The 20,189-nt window shown below is 41.0% G+C and overlaps 1 protein-coding gene across 3 annotated transcripts in view; it reads left to right on the forward strand.

Annotated features, from left to right (window-relative positions):
* porb (P450 (cytochrome) oxidoreductase b) overlaps positions 1-20,189 on the forward strand; it is a 44,756-nt gene that overhangs the window by 6,677 nt on the left and 17,890 nt on the right. Inside the window, exon 1 of one of the 3 annotated variants that reach the window (XM_039782324.1) lies at positions 2,745-2,984. The exons of 1 other annotated variant lie outside the window; for it this stretch is intronic. In XM_039782324.1, the coding sequence (XP_039638258.1) occupies positions 2,935-2,984 (50 nt within the window). In that variant the 5' untranslated portion in view covers positions 2,745-2,934. Of the gene's footprint in view, positions 1-2,744; positions 2,985-18,145; positions 18,151-20,189 lie in introns of those variants that run through there. One more of the 3 variants, XM_039782331.1, reaches the window with a different exon arrangement.

Here is a 20,189-nt window from a genome sequence, read left to right on the forward strand (position 1 = left end):
CACGTGTGAGTGCCTATAAGCCTGTATTCTCACGTCATCCTTAGCGCTGTCACAACCATGAAATTTCAGTTGTTGTGTTTGGCTTTTTGACCTGAAAAAATGTTTTCACAGAGACATAGTCAGGGTCAGCCTGAACAGGAGTTAGAAATATAAACATTTCTAATATGAGGAAATTACGATTGTGTTTTAATGTAATTTGAGGCGACGTTCCCTTTTTTATTTTTATTTTTTTTATTTTATTTATTTCTCAAAGCTTTACACTAAAACCATATGAAACTTTTGTATGGTCGGAGCCCAATGCATGCCGGTTAGATTTGTGTCCGACTTGATCCCGACTTGCTCTGACGCCATGTATTTACTGTATTTAACTTGAGAATGTTTTTATGTTACATATTGTCTGTGTTGTGAAGCAACAGATGTGGCACTGTGTCCAAGACAAATTTCCCCTCGGGGACAATAAAGTGTATTCTATTCTATTCTATGTACACGTGGGCAACGATAACCTCACGAGATCAAGGCGGCCGCAGGTTTGAGACTCAGGCAGCGTAGTTGCTTTTCACCGACTGCAAGACCCAGGTGGACCCAGGGCATGCTGGGAAACGCCTGGCTCTCAGCTGATTGGTTCAGAATTGACTCAACATGATGACGTTTTATATAAACCTTTTATAGTTTTTGAATCAGAGGGATTTGAATTACTATTTGTCTGATTTAAAAGGCTTATTCTGTACAGAACACATGTTGTGTGGCTGATGGTTAAATTTAGAACAGAGAGACTAAATCCATTCAAAGTTAGGTATCATCTACAGTCTGTTGTTTATTAACATCAGCAACAGATCGCATGGAGAGCATTTTGACAGCTACTCTGTCTTAATAAAAACAACTGGAGTCGTGTACAAGCTGATAAATGGGTCTGATAACATTTTATTAAATTGAAATCGGACCTAACAGGATGTGAGAGTTTCTATGACTTCCTGTTCAGCCTGGAAATGGCTGTAAACTGTCTGACTTTACCGCGGTTATTTGTCACCGCCCCCGGCTGCTGCCGCCTGCTCTCATCCACTTTACAGGCGCAGTTCATCTCGAACGAGCCTATTGTCTCCATTTTCTTGTCATGGTCTAAGAGCCGGGCTGTGATGGGCACTAGAGTGCGGATCGAGCCCGACAGGTATTAAGATATTTATGTCTGAGCCTGACACAGTTAAAATCTTGTTGTTTTTCTCATACTAATGACACGTGTTTGTCTGTGTGGAAAGCCCGCTTTTGTTGAGCAACTGTAGGAAGGCATTCGGAAATGTCAACGGATGAGCGCATCCGCGCACACTGGGCAACAAGCGCACGTAAACACAGGCGCGCACCTACATTGATGTGACCGAGCCCGACCCGAACATCATTTTTAAATATCTGTCCGAACCCGGCCCGGTACCTCTAATAGGTACCTCTCTATCATTATCTTGCTTCAGAAAGCAACAAATATGGTCTCATATGAGCCAAAACAGAAGAACCTGTCCAACAGCAGTAAGATCTAGATGACCAAGCTCTTTTTTTCTTCTAGGTTTTTTCTGACATTGGAACCTTGTGCTCTGGTATACACTTTATTTTACCTAAACTCAGCTGATGAAAACACAACTTAATTTCAGTGGACTCTCCTTCCGCTGGCCACTTTAAGTCCCTCCCCACCCACAACACAATTTGTTTGGTAACCAGAGTAAAGCCTTGGGCTAGCAGCAGCCTCACTCGCTCTATGGCTGAGGTCTTGCGTGGTTATGTGAATGGAGACAGTGTTAGAGGCCGAGTGGGGGAGATCCTGACCATTTGTGTAAAAACAGAAGGTTGGCTTGAAGGGGGGAAAGACCCCTGTCGAGCACGTTTTGCTTAGGGAAGAGTGTGCATCTGTGGAGGGCGGGAATACAGGAAGGGAACATAGAGCTGGTCTCCCCTCCCCTTGAAGGGAGCAGTGATTACCTAACTGTTATGAAGGGGGCGTAGTCTTCCATGTCTTTCCTGTGCTTTTGTTTTTGGCCATGAACCCATTTTGAAAGTTCCCTGGAAAGCAAATGAGGAGGGCAAGCCAAGCTGCTTTTGTGAGACCTCTCCAAAGGTGGAAAGTTGAAGCAAAAGACAAACAACCCTTTCTTTGCCCTGAGTTACTTTTTTATTCTTCTTTCCTTGCTCCCCTGTTTTTCTTTTTTTTTGTGGGTGTGGGTGTGGGCTGAGTTGCTCTGCCATTAGAGAAAGGCCATGTCACGAATGGAATCCTTTTATGATAAATGAGGTTGCCATAGCAATTACATTCCCCTCTCTCCTCCAGTGAGATGGGGGCAGGGGATACTTCAGAAAAAAACTACCATTCACAGCTCTTTTTTCCCCCCTCCTTTAATGGTCCACCGAGGAGTTGCTCTGATAACCAGCCAAATGCTCAGAATGGATCTTGTAGACGTTTTCGTTCCAACACCTTTCAGATTGGAGAGGAAAAGGGGCGGGGATGAGGAGGAAGGCATTTTCAGCCCGAGAGTGTTTCAGTGTGTGTGTTTGTGTGAGTCAAAAGTGTGGGTCTGCAGCTGAGCTACATTTTATGGGAAAGGCAGTTTCCCACCATTGTGTCCTCAGCGGTTGCCAGACACTGACAGGGCTTGTAGGCTGGGTCTGTGTGTGTTTTGTGGAGTTCTGTGTGTGTGTGTGTGTGGAGAACAGACACTGCTGGGTTTAGAGCAGCACAGGAAAAGGCAGAGTTCAGATCGTGTTGGAGCCTCTAAGGTGAAGGCAGGCAGCTCTTCCAAACCTGTGAGAATCCGGCTGCTTTCCTGGATTGGTTTTTATTTTTCCATTCTGTGGTTGTGGAGTGTTGACATCCTGCTTTGATTTTGAGCGTGATGGTTCCCAGCGTGGCCTAGCCAGTGGTGCTTGTGGCATTGGTGAGGTAAAGGTCTGCATGCCATGGGCTGTGTCTTCTCCCTGCCAGAGGACAGGAGAGATGCTGCTGAGAGGTCAGTAAAGTCATTTATTTACTGCTTCTTCTAAGGCCCAAGAGATTTTTTAGACAATATTTGCTTTAAATTGTCTTAAACATTTGCCGCCAGCTATTGTTTAATCTTACTGTTTAGTTTGATAGCAGAGAGTTTTTAAATGCCACCTTGTGGTTTATAAATGTTGAACTTGTGGCTTGTTTCCAAAGTAAGCTCAACACACACTGTAATTTGCTTGTTTCCTGCACACACTGGCAAGATAGTGGTTTCAAAAACCATACATGTTCCTAGTAGGTTATGTAAGAGATGGTCATAAAATCTGACTACGAACATAATTTGATTATTGGGTCTTCTGTTTTTTTCCCCCCTTTTCACAAGCTCCTCACTGTCAGTTACCATGTAAGCCGTCATTATGTTGAACATTTCCAGTCTTGTTTAATTTTACTGTGTTTTTAAAAAGAAATTATAAGTCAGAATGCAAAAAAATTTTTTCTTCCCGTATATTCTAATTAAGACTTTGTACTCTCCGTAGATTAAAATATATTAAAGAATATCTTTTGCTCTATGTACTTTATGATTAATTGTACAAATGCTCAAGATACGTTGCATTTGTTGACAAAGTATTCAGATACTAGAGATTTTGAACTCTTGTCACCTGGCTATTTTCTAATGATGCACAGAAAATCCTCCCCATTGACTGATTGTCTCAGCTAATAACCATGCTTAAATGCTTCAGCTAGGGGGCAAAGGCTTGTTTTAACAAGAATATACACTTTGCTTCAGAGTGCAGTCCGAATTAAACACGGGGGCCTTTTTTTATAAGGTGTTGGGCATCAGTCCCACATGTCTGAACTCTGTTGTTCTGTGGATGGGTTCTTTAGGTTGTAAATTGTGACTAAATGTGTGTGTTAGAGTGTTTATGGCTATCCTACAGCCTTGTTGCTTTTGGATGTGGAAAATCTAAAACACATATTCATCTGGCATACTATTTCTGTTTGTAGTTATGTGTGGATGTTTTATTCCTCTTTTCAGTGCAGACAGAATTGCAGCTGTCCACTTGGATCTTTGATGCTGAATGAAGCGGCGTTGCCTTTTATGTGGCTTGATAATAGATTTTGCTTCCTCTGTCCCCATTTTACTTGCACTGTGTTTGCACAAGTTGTTTGATCTTTTCCCGTCCATTAATTACTCCCTAGATGAATCTGACCACTTTACAATATTGAAAATTGCATGACGTATTCTTATGTTTAGTACATCATATGCTTAGTATGACTACTGCTTGTATGGCTGCTGAGTCACTGCTCTGCTACTCCCGGTTGTATATAGAGGTTTACTCCTCAACGCAGCAGCCCTGGGTTCGACTGTGACCTGCGGCCTTTTGCTGCATGTCATTCCCCCTCTCTCTCCCCTTTCATGTCTTTAGCTGTAAAGGCCTAAAATGCCCCAAAAAATAACCTTTTAAAATAAATAACTGTTGGGGGTTCAAGGGATCATAAAGTGGAATTTCTGTCCTGGGTTTTCCGCTACTAGCTATGTTTCCATCGACCCGTTTTTATCCGAATTAAGTGATATCGAATGAAAAATGCCTTATGGAAACCGTAAAATCCGACTGAATTTCATGAATATCGACTCAAATGAAATACTTTCGGTCTCATCGGATTTTCTCTTGATCGATATACGGCTTATGCGATAAACGCTGATGGAAACGTTATTTGCCGAATAAATAATGAATTGCGATTAAGTTTTAGGTCATTTTATGGTTGCAACCCGCAATAAAACGAAGAAGAAGAAGTTTCAGTTCATTTCCACCCAGTATTTCCGCTCTGTTTGCACACATGACAGGTGTCAACAAAAACAGATGGAAGTGGACAAACGAGGAGACGAGATACTTTTTTAATTTAATTTACCAGAAAAATATAACAGCTATTTTAGATAGCAAAAATCTAAGAAACGGCATCATTTATCAGGAGCTCGCGAAGGAAATGACCAACAGTTACGACAGGGACATTAAACGCTTAACTTGAAAAAGCTTAACGTGGTTTAATGTATCTAAACAACGATGATCATCACCAGATTTATCATGGTTATATCTTATCATGAACACTTATGCCTGTCAAAAAAAACAAAATCGAAATCCAACGATTATAGAAGTTATCTCACGTTAATGTTTTCTTCATCAGTGGCCGTATGGCGAGGAAAAAGCTTAACGTGGTTTAATGTACCTAAACAATGATCAATGATTACCAAATTTCTCTCTCATATTGCTCCTCATAACCACTGAAAACTGTCAAAAACTCGAACCCAAAGTCCAATTATTATGGACGTTATCTGACATAAAGCGTTTCTGCTTCAGGGCAGCGGAGCGGCTGGGGGTTGACTCTCCACGGTTCTCATTGGCTTTATAAGTCTCATGTAGAAAAAGCTTAACATGGTTTAATGTACCTAAACAACGATCAATCATCACCAAAAAAATCCTCTTCTATATTGCTCATCATAACCACTTAAAACGGTCAAATCTAACCCAATGTCCAAATATTATGGACATTATCTGACACATTAACGTGAGATAACTTCTATAATCGTTGGATTTCGATTTAGTTTTTTTGACAGGCTTAAGTGTTCATGACAAGATATGACCATGATACATCTGGTGATGATTGATCGTTGTTTAGCTATTAAACCACGTTAAGCTTTTTCACGTTATGCGTTTTAGAATGTCCCTTACGACAAGCCGTGGGACGTCCTGCGGAGTAAATGGAAGGTGCTCACAGCGATACACGGCTCAAAAAAGAGAGTTGTCTCGCAGTGGTGCCGGAGGGAAAATATATAAGGCAAGTTCCACCTTTTTGATGAGCTGGATCAGATCCTCGGCCAAAGGCCCATCGGAGCTTAGCTTGGCTTCTAATATTAACGACTACTACTTTTGCCTAGCAAAACTTTGTTCGCAAAAGTTCACTTGAATCTTGTGCGATTCAGTTCAAAAATGAATGGAAACACCTTAAAATGTCTCAAATCAATGCGAAATACCAATTTAATCGCAAAACAGCATGTGACGTCATTACGCACAGGTTTTTATTCGCTTTAAAGCTGTTGGATGGAAACGCACTTTCACCAGCTTTATTTGTATGAGTTTTTTTTTTACCGAACTTCAGATAATTCGATTGACAAGTGGATTGAAACTTAGCTACTGTCAACTAGGAGTCTTACCAGAGTCCAGTTCTGGATGAGTTCAGGAGCTCTCCAAAAATCATGGACTTATTCACACCACATCAATATGATCATATGACCCTGACGCTGCAGTTCCCTAAATGTCAGTGAATGATAATGTTGTCAACCAGTTCTACTCTATTGTTTGTTTGTGGGCCTTTTACCTAGAAGATTATTAAGTAGTTGAGCTTGTTTGATCCGTGTTTACACTAACTAGGTCAAAGTATTACCTGCTCCTGTCTCCGGAGTCATTATTCTCTCACTTTTTTTGCTTCTTTTTTTGTGATAAACAATTTTTGTATTTTTCCTTTTTATTTATTTATTTATTTTTTAACAAAATACAAAACATCACATGAACACCCCCCCCCTTCGTCATTACCACCCACCAAGACAAAAAACAAGAAAAGATGACTATTCAAAACCATTCAAAAGAATAGTAACAAAATGGACATAGACCAAATAAATATGCATAAATGACAACACCATAAACCCATCATACACGTCTCTCCCCAGCACAAAGCTTCTTAGGAACCCTCCAGAAAGCTCAGGTACTTTCCCCATTTTCTAGTATATACTTCCAATCTCGCAAACTGTTTAAATGACATTTTTTCAAACCCCACCGCCCTAGCCATCTCATAAGCCCACTCCTGGATTGACAGCACCCCTTCATTCTTCCATCCTCCTTAAAATAAGAAGCTGGGTCAGCCAGGAAAGATTAAGTGCTTATCCATCCCGTTTAGGATTGACCCATCTCCCAGAACAAAAAATTCCTTGACTTTATCACAGGATCATAGGACATGAAGTAATTGTCCGTCCTCTGTCTTACATTTCCAACAATTTGGTGTGTCTTTCAGACCTATTCTAAACAACCTGAAGGGAGTCCAATAGAAGCGCTGCATAATTTTGAACTGAATTACGCGCACCTCACTTTGCGTGACATAGTTTTAATATTCCTACACATTCTGTCCCACTCCTCATCATCCAGTTTAATACTCAGACCCTTTTACCATGTCTTTTTGATGGCTGCCCAGGCTCATAAACCTAGAATAATACCCAGAAGCCTCATGACCTTTTCCATATTTCAACAACACCTTATCTAAATATTCTGGTGCCTTCAGGGCTGAAGACAGGGTTTGTACAGGTGCTTGAAATCCTTGAAAATGCTTGAATTTTGATGTTGTGTTTTCAAGGCTTGAATTTTGGATAAAATGCTTGAAAATGCTTGAAATTGTAACCGTATTTCTTTCACAACAAATGCCTAACTTACTGAATAGTTCGTTTATTAAATGGAGAAATAAAATGTTGGAGAGCCCAAAATTAAACCTGCTCGCTGTGTGACTGCAATCTACCACCACGCCAAGACCCGCCCTAGGAAGCAGCTCGATTGGTTGGGGTTAGGCATTTCACATCGAGTGGTTAAGGTTAGGATAGCCGATTGGTCATGGTTACGCTACCTTGCGTAAGCATCATGGACACCTGGCCAATAAATGGTATTGAAGGGCGGGTCTTGGCGTGGCCATAGTGCAGCGGTTCTCAAAGTGTGGGGCGCGCCCCACTGGTGGGGAATAGAGACGTGACAGGTGGGGCGCGCCAAACGGGAGGAAATTTTCCTTTTTTTTTTTTGCACAATGCATTCGTTCTAACTTCCGACTTTTAGAAGCTGGATATATCATTTGTTGCGTGTAAATATAAATGTGGATAACGTTAGTGATAGTGACATGCTTGCTACAGTTGCGTTTCTACAGATGAATCGGCGAAAACACGTTTTATTTCTCTGATTCACGGCTTTGTTCTAGCGCCGCTGGGCCTCCCTCTCTCCAGTCCCTCTCTATGCCTCTCCACCATATAACGCTCTCTCTCTCCAGTCCCTCTCTATGTCTCTCCACCATATAACGCTCCCTCTCTCCAGTCCCTCTCTATGTCTCTCCACCATATAACGCTCTCTCTCTTCAGTCTCTCTCTATGTCTCTCCACCAACGCTCTCTCTTCAGTCTCTCTCTATGTCTCTCCACCATATAACGCTCTCTCTCTTTAGTCTCTCTCTATGTCTCTCCACCATATAACGCTCTCTCTCTCCAGTCTCTCTCTATGTCTCTCCACCATATAACGCTCTCTCTCTTCAGTCTCTCTCTATGTCTCTCCACCATATAACGCTCTCTCTCTTCAGTCTCTCTCTATGTCTCTCCACCATAACGCCACCATGCTTTCGGGCAGTTGTTGAGCTCCTCCGATAAGGATTTTAAAATGAATGCGCTGTCGATATCGTCTGTAATAGACGCGATGGAGGAATCTACACATCTCAGTTCTCCAGCGGCAGCCACCTGATGTAAACAAATTCAACCCAAGCGTTCTTTGGTGACGTGATTGATTCTGTTACTGTTGATCATCTGTCCGACAATCTGATTGGTCCGAACAGATCCTGTTCGGGCAATAATTGCTTCTCAACGGAGCGAGTCCAGACCGAACTTCCGACCTCTCGATTTTTTGGCGGGGCTAAGTTCGGCTGGCATCCAGGCTACATAACCACTGAAAACTGTCAAAAAAATCTAACCAGAAATGTGCTGATTGATGTTGTTTTGGTACATTAAACCACGTTATAAAGCCCATGAGAACCGTTGGGAGTCAACCCACAGCCGCTCCACTGCCCTGCTGAAAATGTGAAGCAGAAATGCCTCAGATGTCAGATAACATCCATAATAATTGGACTTTGGGTTCGATTTTCTGAAAGTTTTCAGTGGTTATGAGGAGCAATATGAGAGAGAAATTTGGTAATCACTGATCATTGTTTACGTACATTAAACCACGTTTTTATTCATTAGTAAGCTACAGGACAGCGTCTTTCAAACATGACCTGCGCGAAAGAGAAGAAAAAAATAATGAATGCGTCATTGTACCCAGCACTTCTGGAAATGTACTTCCAAATGCGTCTCTGTTCCCAGCACATTTCAAACTAAACTGACGGCCATGGATTTACCCGTGACTCAATCTGGAAAATAATTCGATTTCGTATTTTTGACCCTCTGAATTTACCGTTGGATAAACCTAGGCATGATACAGGACAGCTTAGGACGCTCCAGGCTGCAGCCATACCCACCTCCACTAGACTAGAGAGTGTGTGTGTGTGTGTGTGTGTGTGTGTGTGTGTGTGTGTGTGTGTGTGTGTGTGTGTGTGTGTGTGTGTGTGTGTGTGTGTGTGTGTGTGTGTGTGTGTGTGTGTGTGTGTGTGTGTGTGTGTGTGTGTGTGTGTGTGTGTGTGTGTGTGTGTGTATAAATGCAGCGCGTGTGAGAGCAAACCGTCCTTATAGCTTATTACACCGATCACCCCCGAAATTGTGCAATGCAAAACAGGCTCATTGCAGCCACTAATACAGGGAGAATAGACCTTTCTTGCCAAATGGATTTCTGTTCCTTTTTTTAACAGATTGCAAAGTGGCACTTTTATTTCTTTTCTATTTTTGAACTTGATACAAATTTTGACACAGCTGCACTTTTATTTTCTTTATTTTTGAACTTGCTGTTATTTGATGTAGATAGTTAGTTGCATTTCGATACAACTTGTTACTTCAATAAATTGGAACATTTTAAGCTTGTTGCGTATTTCATTAGCATTGTGTTGGGGCGATGGGGGCAGGTGGGGCTTGAAAATTCCCCCTTGTCCAAACTGGGGAATGACCGAAAAAGTTTGAGAACCACTGCCATAGTGGGATTCGTAATATCGCTGCCGGCAGGTTGTCGTTTCAATGAACGGGGACAAACCCTACGAGTTGCCTCTTGTAAAGTCTGCAAAAAAGATGTGCAGCTTTTCCCAATGGGCAAGTCTGCGCTCTCGAGTCACATGAAGTAAGTTTCAAGTAAGCCAACTGAAGTAGCCTACAGTACACGTTAGCGCCGATTTGTTTACGCTAGTAACTTCTAGCTAAGAATTCACAGGCTAAGTGACTGAGAGTACTTGGTGTGATAATGTAATGTTAGTATTGCATGTCCGTTATGGCACGTTCATTTGTGGAATATGCAGTGAACATAACCAAAGTTACATCACAGTAACTGTAACGTTAACTACCCGCAAATTAAAACCTGCAAACGTTAGCCCGGTGCATAACAACAATCGTTGATTGCTGAACAGAAATCGTGTCAGATGGAGTGTCATACAAGTAGCCTACTGTAAGGTTGAGGATGGCAATATTTACACTGCTCTATTCCAGTAGATAAATGTATATGTCTTGGCAATGAAATACATTTTCTTTTTTCAATTAATATAGGCTATTTATCAGGCACGTGCATGTGCACTATCAGAGTCTTCTGGGTTAAAATGGAATTACAGGTTGTTGTTGTTGCACTGTCTCAGATTTTGTTCAAACCTTGTCTATCTCAATAATGTGTCCCAAAACCAAGGCCTGTAAAATATTTCTGTTCAAATCCTATGTCTTTATATTTTTAGCCCTTGAAATTACTAAAGTTTTACAGCCTGAAAATCACATTATCTGGGAAGCAATATTTGGACATTAATTCATAGGCAGCCCAAACTTTGTAGGTTGAAAGACAAACATGTCAATATGACTGAACCATTACAAGTTTGTACAGCATGCCCTAGATTTGGAAAACAAATGTGTGAAAGGACATTAAGGGTAGCATAAACTTTGAGAAAAATCTAAGAGTGTGCACCACCTTTTTTCCTGGATTTTGACACACAATGACCCAGCTGCATGTCATTTGGCCCAGATCCTCCCACTCAGTGCTCCTCTCCATAGCTGTCTTACTGTATGTTATGTTAGGAACCATGAAGAGATTAAACATTTTAAAGGTGATAATTCAGGGTTAGTGAAGTGAACCTGTCGATAGGGCTGCTCGATTATGGAAAAAAATATAATCATGATTATTTTGGTCAATATTGAAATCACGATAATTTAACATGATTACTCGTTGACTTCTGGAAAGATGTTGCAATTATTGAATTTAAAAAACAGTGGGAAAAGTTAAATAAATCAACAGTAAAAAAACACAACTGTGAAATTTGCCTTAATACTTTTCCTATTTAAACTTGATTTTTTCATTCAGAACACAAGAGAAAATAACAGTTTACTTGCAAAACGTAATGAGCTAAATAATTGTTTTCCTCGATTATTCTGTTTTTTTTTTTTTATAATATCTTTTACATTTTCTGATATAAACACAGACAACAAACAACAAAACAACATGGCCACAAAAAAACTAATCCCCGACTACCTGTTATGTGATATACACAGTGCAATACACTCAGAAATCGTTTCCCTACCTTAATAAACTATGAAAGTATAACTGGGAAGACATGGGGTCTAAGTATATGTACACATATATACACATTTACACACTGACATAAGGAAACGCTCAGACCCATTACAATTGACAGCAATGTAATACATATCTGAAAAGCGAGAGTAATAAAGAAACAATGAAATCAATGGGAGAAAATTCTGTTTAAAAAAAAATAAAAAAAAAAAATAATGTCCAACCTTACAACCCAAAAACATCAGTAAGCCAGTTTTCCTCATTGCCATCTATCATCCCTTTTAATACAATAGTTGTAAGTCTTTTACCAGCATATTTAAAGAAAGGGGTCCAGATCCTAAAAAAGTCATCCACCCTACATTTTAATCTGTATGTTAGATATTCCATTGGTAGTAAGTCACATATCACTTTGTGCCAACCCCCAATTGTAGGTGGTGCATTATCAATCCATCTGAGCAATATATTTTTGCGAGCAGCAAATGTGAGAATACTGAGCGGCCAGTTTACTAACAATTTTATCCCAGTACTCCTCAACATGGATACATGTCTACACACAGTGCCTATAGCTTCCCACTTCTACTTGACATTTGAGACACTTTTCAGATAAACTTGAGTTCATCCTGTGTCTGAGCTGTGGTGTGATCTGCAAGCGATACAATATTCTAAACGGAGTCTCTCTGGTTCGGTTACATATGGAGATCTCTCTAGCTAACCACCATATTTCCAACCATGTTGATTCATCTATTATAAGATTGAGATCAGCATTCCATTTGCATCGAAGATAATCTAAGTTCATATTGCTAGCAGAGTTGAGCTCAGTATACCCCCGACCGAGAAGTGCTTTCTTGCCTCCACCAAGAAGTAAACGTTCCATCTGTGAAGTCTGACAGTCAAAGTCATACCTGCTTTGGTTCTGAATGAAGCTGCGAATTTGCAGATACCTGAAGAAGTGGTTTCTCAGGAGGCCATATTTCTGTCGGATTTGTTCAAATGTAAGCATCACTCCTTTATCAAATAAATGTCCCATAGTTAAAATCCCCCCTCTCCTCCCACATCTTAAATCCCATATCTGAGCGGGCTGGGGCAAAATCCATGTTACCATATATCGGAGCTAGCGAGGACAATGTTGTAGAACGACCCTCTAACTTCCTTATTGCTTGCCAGCTTGCAGGCTTGTTGTAATTAAAATGTTATTGTCCCCCACATTCTTAGTTTTCCTTGAGTCCAAGGCAAATAAAAGACTTGAGAGGCCATTACCTGCATTCACAGATTCCAGATCTAGCCACACTGAGTCTGGGTCATTATTAATCCACTCAGCTATGTATCGAAGCTGTGCAACCAGCTGATAAAGCCTAATATTCGGGACGGCTAAGCCTCCCTGCTCTACAGACATATGCAACTTAGCCATTTTTAGTCGTGGTTTCATTCTGTTCCAAATAAATGAGCTGATCCAGCCATTTACCCTTGTGATTGTTTTATTATTAACTAAAATAGGGACCATTTGAAAGTGATAAAGAAGTCTTGGTAGAATATTCATTTTGGCAATTCTTTTTTTTTAATCAATATATTTATTAATTTTCACATGAACAGTTCACAGATTCAATTCAGTATACAGGTAAACAACCTTTTCTGAACACCCTCCCACCCCCAAATAGACAGAACACTCAAATGTACAGTATTACAAGGCACTCAGCTGGTATGTAAGAGAGAGGTTTTCATAAGTTAAAGTAGAGAAGGGTCACATTATCAGATCAGCATTTTCAATCAATGTGACATTTAAATTATTGACATATTCGATAAAACCGCCCCATATCTTTTGAAACATCAACAATTTTTTTTTAATATTAAACATTATCTTTTCAACCGGCACATAGGACGAAAGTTCTCTAAGCCATACAACATGACTGGGTGGTTCTTCTGATTTCCAGTGTGTAGCTATACATTTCTTCGCTGCTATAACAGTCCTTCCAGAAAAACGCAGAGTTTTTTTGTGATTGTTGCGGGCAAAAATCCTTGATTATGTGGCGGAGTTTTCTTAAAAATGCGATGGAATATGCGGGATATTTATCCAATTTTATGCGATGAAATTGCGGGAACTTGCAAAAAATGCGGGAACTTGCAAAAATTGCGGGAACTTGCAAAAACTGCGGTTTGATGAAAAAGTGATTCCCCCAACACCCTGCTTTTTTTTAAACTTAATTTCCAAAAATAGTTTACAGATATTCAGTCATTGCAATAACTAAAAAAATAAGATACAAAAATATATACAAATAATATAATATTAATGTAAAAATAAAAGTAATAGTCTAAACAGAGGGAAATAAAAGATACAAAAGAGACAGACTTTTAAAAATTGTTAATAATATAGACAGCAGGAGCATTTAAACAAAGAAATTTCAGATAATATCAGATATTAAGATGGCTTTCTTATTGGATACCAACTTAAGAGACTCAGGGCCCTATCTTGCACTCAGCGCAATTGCCTTTGTACACAGACGCATGTATCATTCCTATTTTGCACCCGACGCACAGCGGACTTTTCCCTCCACAGACGCACGTCGGTAAATTAGGGATTGTATTTGCGCTCCCGGGGGCGGTTCAGCGAAAAGAGGAGGCGTGTTCAGGCGCAAACGTTACGTAGTCCTATTTTGCAGTTTCAGAAAACAATTCCGCCACTGACCAGGAAAAACCTGGTCTAGTATCAGTGGCGCTTAGTCTAAAGTCAGTGCGGCGTTATTCAGATGCTATTTTAGGGGCGCATGCTTGGCCATAATATAGCGTGTGCACAACACGCATACACTTCTCTCATCTACAGCAGTTCCCATTTTTGAAAACCATACATAATTACAAAGAAAAATATTACTGAAAATGCGCTTCAGGTGTTTGGATAGGTCAGGAGGCATTTTACAGTACAGTCCTCAAAAAGTCGCAGCATTCTTTGTGGCTTGTTGTGTTATACACAACATTTCCATGAATCATGGATGTGTTGATGACATAAATGAGGAAATATTAGAGGACTTAAGGAGACGTGATGTTGAACTACGGTGGGATTGGACACTCCGGCGGAATCTGGTGAATCTGGAGTAATGCGCGCGCTCCTGATGGAGCGGGTGGACGGAGATAGAGTGGGGGAGGGAGGAGAGGGGCACAACAGGTGCAGGTGGTGCGTTTGGAGGCCCATGCTCCATGGCTGCAGCAATCCTCTCCAGACTTGAGGAGATGCGCCCGAGAGGCCGCAGCAATATCGCCAACTGGCCAAGACGGGCATTTGTTACTTTGCCGCATCCCGGACAGCTCCCGCTGGCGTGCGCCAGGCAAATCCGCCATCATAATAGCAATCCGCCACGGAACAATACGCCTGCTCTTAAAGGGAATGTGAGATGACGCTCTGATTGGTTATTTTCACGTTACGCCCAAACCACACCTAGCTACTTCAGACCAACCCATTTAAGATTTGCGTCGAACGCAAGAGTAATTTATCCCGCCGGTATAATAGCAACAGCGCCAGAGATCCGCCCACAAAGCTACTTGCGTTTGGCGTTTCACACTTGCGTTTGTTGAAAGCATCTCCAAATCCAAAGGTATTTAAGGTGGAAAAAAGAGAGTGCCATTCAACTCTCTCGAAGGCTTTTTCGGCATCTAGACTTATCACCATACTGGGCAACTTTGCTGACGCGACAACTGAATTACGTTTAACAGCCTTCTCATGTTGTTACAGGAGTTCCTGCCAACAATGAACCCTGTCTGATCAGTGTTGATAATGGAGGACAAAACCTTCTCAAGGCGCCGCGCTAGTGTCTTAGATAATATTTTAAAGTCAACATTTAGAAGACTAATAGGTCGATATAAAGGACATTCATCAGCTGGTTTCCCTTTTTTAAGAATAAGACTAATATTGGCCTCTGTAAGTGACCTAGGTAAAGAGCCTTTGTTAAATGATTTGTTTAGCATCTCCAAAAAAGGTCCCACAAGCTCTGATTTAAAATCTTTATAGAATTCACTGCTAAGGCCGTCTGGGCCTGGAGATTTCCCTGATTGTAAGGTCTGCAATGCCTCAAAAACCTCCTGCTTCGTGATTGGTCCATTTAGCCCCTGTTTTTGTTCCTCTGTTAGTTTAGGTAAAGTAAGCTTCAACATAAATCTATCAATCAAGTCCTGCACCTCCGGGGGCTCTTCACTACTATATAACTGGCTATAAAATTCCCTAAAAACCGTACAAATATTAACTGTATCAGATTTACTATGTCCATTTTTGTCTTTAATGGATGAAAATGTCTGAGAGTCAGTCCTCTTGTTCACTAGTCTTGCAAGATACTTACTTGGTTTATTACCATACTCATATAGTCTTTGTTTAGCAAATCGAATAATCTGCTCAGCTCTATGAGTAAGAAGAGAATTTAGAGACGCGCTTGTAGCCAACATTGCTTTCATATTAATATCAGAGGGGTATTTTGCATAGGTCTTCAAGTCAGCAAGTTTGCCTTCTAATTTCCTTTGGGCTTCTAAAGATTTACGTTGCTTACTTCTAACATATGAGATAATAAGGCCTCTAGCATAAACCTTACAGGTCTCCCATAATATTGATGGGGTTATATCTGGGGTTTTATTTATTGTGTAAAATATGTTAAATTCTGATTTAAAGTAAGAAATTAATTTGGGATCACTAAGTAAGTGTGGATTGAACCTCCAGGAATTAGAAGAGCACTGTTTCTCGGAAAAGAGCAACTGTAAGAATATTGCGCTGTGATCAGAAATAGAAATAGTTCCTATGTCGCAAGACACAATAGAGGAAAGCAGGAATTTAGGGATGAAAAAATAATCTATGCTAGAACTACTCTTATAAGCATTGGAAAAAAAGGTGAACTCTTTAGAAGTAGGCTGCACAGTTCTCCAAACATCAATAAACACAAACTCCTCACATGTGTCTATTAGTGCCCTTGCTCTTTTTGATGGGACCCTAGGATCTGCAGGCATTCTGTCCATAAGCGGGTTCAGGTGGCAGTTAAAGTCCCCACCTACAATACAACATTCAGTTTCAAGTTCTGCAAACTCCAAAAATGCCTTTGTGACAAAGTCAGTAGGGTGATTTGGTGGCGCATAAACATTAAGAATTGAGATGTATTTCCCATACAGCAGACCCTTAATTATATCACCCACTACTGTCCTTAACTCAAAATTCCAGTTTAAAGGGCAATTTCTTATTTATCAGGATACATACATACCCCTCTGCTGTTTGATGTGTGGGATGAGAAAAAAGTCTGACCAACCCAGTCCCGTTTAAGTTTAAGATGTTCTTGATCCTTCAGATGGGTTTCCTGTGGGAGGGCAATTTCCACTCCTTCCTTTTTGAGAGAGGTGAGAATCTTCTTTCTCTTCACTGGGTGATGAATGCCCCATACATTCCAAGTACAGAGTTTAATACTAGGAATGTTCATAGGTAAATTAAGTATGTAGCATATCTTAAATTGTTGCTACTCATCACTGTCCTATGTTTATCATTATCCACAGCCCACATCCAGCCTGTCTTGGGGCAGCATAAATGGCATACTAACGGGACTGAGTGTGCAAATAATATGTAACAAAACAGTGGCCATTCCTGGAACAAAACTATTTACAAAGCCTAACACTAGGTCCTTCACAAACTGTTGTAGAACCTCTAAACTTGAGATCACACCACAGAGAGCAAGTTCAAACCCTCCTTTCAGGTGGAGGACCCCCTGCCTAACGCTAAATGCAAGCACACTCCCTACTTACTTATCTGGCACAGTAGGTTGTAGTAGTGGTGGCTGACAATATAGACAGACAATATCCCTACCACTAATAATAATAATAATAATAATAATAATAATAATAATAATAATAATATTAAATGACCAATATATAGATCTAATAGGAAAAGATAAGAAAATGGAAAGAGAAAACACATTTGGTAGGGTACTGGTCCTGATGGCAGTGAAAATTAGGGATAAAGTACAACCCCCAAAAAAACATAAGTTCCGTATCTTAAGAGCAACTCTCAGAGAGACAGGTCATGAGGAGAGGTGGCCTGTTCGGGCTTGAAACTCTCCCCTGCCGGATCGGGCTGTGCTGGCCTGCCTCCCTCTACTTTTGTTATATTATTAATCTAACGACTATGAAGAGAAGCAGGTGGGCCTGGTTAGGTGGACGCTGCAACTCCTGACTCCCTAACTATAAGCTTTATCAAATAGGAGAGTTTTAAGTTCATTCTTAAATGCGGTGACAGTTTCTGCCCCCCGAACCCAGATTGGGAGCTAGTTCCATAGGAGAGGAGCCTGATAACTGAAGGCTCTGGCTCCCATTCTACTTTTAGAGACTCTAGGTACCACAAGTAACTCTGCATTCTGGGAGCGCAGTGCTCTAGTGGGACAATAAGGTATTAGGAGCTCTTCTAGATATGATGGTGCTTGACCATTTAGAGCTTTGTAGGTCAGGAGAAGGATTTTAAATTCAATCCTGGATTTTACAGGAAGCCAATGCAGAGAAGCTAATACAGGAGAGTCTTAAGGGACTTATTTGAGCAACCTGACAGTAGGGAATTACAATAGTCCAGCCTGGAAGTAACGAATGCATGGACTATAGAGTCCAGATCGGGCCAAATTTTTCTGTCCGAGCCTGGCCCGCGTCCGACAGAACCGTGTCCGAACCCAGTCCGAGCCCGACAGGCATTAAGAAATTGATGTCCGAGCCCGACACAGTTAAAATCTCATCTTTTTTCATCTCATACTAATGACACATGTAGGCTACGTTTCTTTGTGTGGAAAGCCCTTTTTTATTAAGCAACTGTAGGAAGGTTTTCGGAAATGTCAACAGATGAGCGCATCAACGCATACGGGGCAACAAGCGCATGTTAATAAGCTGTTAAAATGTTCAATGTGTTAACCTTTCCTGATCGCTTCATTTCCGACCGTGATCAGAAAACCAGGGTAGACTTATTACCTCCAGGGCCGACGTTATAACATGAATAACCACTAACTCTGCTCCGGTTGCATCTACAACACGTCTGCTTCCTCTTTTTCTATCTCTCTTTTGCCCACTTACCTCACACACCTCACACTCACACACACAAACCCACACGCACTGAGCTCTCTTAAAAGGAGCCGCAGCACCATTTTACAACAAATTCCATCGTGCTGACATGACGGAGCCCGACCCGACCCCAACCATAATTTCTAAATATCTGTCCGAACCCGGCCCGTCGGGTACCGTTGGGTACCATCGGGACCCGTCGGCCTCAGGTCGGGTATCCATGCCTTAATGGACTAGTTTTTCAGCATCGTTTTGAGACAGGATATTCCTAATTTTGACAATGTTACGAAGATGAAAAAAGGCTGTTCTTGAGGTTTGTTTTAGATGGGCGTTAAAGGATATATCCTGATCAAAAGTAACCCCTAGATTTCTGACAGTAGTGCTGGAGGCCAGGGCAATACCATCCAGAGTAGCTATGTCTTTAGATAATGAGTTTCGGAGGTGTTTAGGGCCCAGCCTTTCCACCACTAAAATTCTCTGTTCCACCTCACTGACACGGTCAGTGACTTCTTTCAAACTCTGAGAAATACTTGTGGTGATATCCTGCAGCATCTTTTTTAATTTTTCATCCATCATAGTGGCAATATTCGCGGTCATCGTTTCAAGGGCTTTGGTCAGGTGTCATGCTAGCGTTAGCCGCTAGCGTAGCATCGCCATCTTGGGAGGAGGCCACAGGTATATCTTTCTTCTTCAAAAGTTGTTTAGGAGGCATTTTACCCGCAGGTTTGCTCAAGAATCGGTCCAGGGACATCACCCGGAGTAGCCACTACGCTTTTCCGTGAGATTAAACACCACCAAGAATATAAAATGCCAATATTGCAGGATAAGTGTGCCAGAGCTTTTTTTTGGGGTAATTGTTTTTACATTGACTCAGGCAGGTTAGATGGCAAGCAAAGTCTACTTAGACAGTGATACATTTTGAAAAATAAAACTTTGTTTTGTGTGTTTTGCTCAAATATCTGATCCTTCTGCTATTACGAAACACAATTTGGGCTGTTTATAGTATTATGTCTTTTAATGTGACAAAAACCCTAAATAATAATTTTGACTATGTATTGGTATATATTTTATGGTGGTGTAAGGTGCTGGAAAAAGCTTTAAAATGGACCTTGAAAGTGCTTGAAAAGTGCTTGAATTTTACCTTGGAAAAGGTGTACGAACCCTGTGAAGAACTGGATCCAAAAATCAGATGGCGAAGTTGCAAATATAAAGAAAATTGAGACCTAGGGATTACAAATTGCCGTACCACCTCCTCACAGAATTGTAATATACCACTGTGAGTGACATGTGGTCATTTAATACACAGACTAACACTAGAAAACAGCTAAATGTACATTTTGAATGTTGTCTAGCACTGTTAAATGTTTGTTTACAGCAGTCATGTTTATTAAAGGTGCACTATGAGTTCCTGCATGGTCACTTCTGTTGACGTTCCAAGTAAATTTCAAAGAAAACAGAGCAAGCTCGCCCCTCCCCCCATGTTTCCGTAACGGTCATGATTAAATGCCGTTTTACATTTGTGCAGAGGCTCCACGCAGAGCTCTCACCGTGGCCTACGTAAGTGGTCTGATGTTTATACTTGTGCGCTGGTGTGTGCGTCGAGCCGGCGTGTGTGTGTGGGGGGAGTGGGTGATAGAGCGAGGGAGAAGTGAGAGAGTGACGGCGATTAGCTTTGGAGCGAGTACCAACTCTAGAGTCATAGTGAGA

This window comes from Perca fluviatilis, chromosome 2, assembly GCF_010015445.1.
Source record: "Perca fluviatilis chromosome 2, GENO_Pfluv_1.0, whole genome shotgun sequence".
NCBI lineage: Eukaryota > Metazoa > Chordata > Actinopteri > Perciformes > Percidae > Perca > Perca fluviatilis.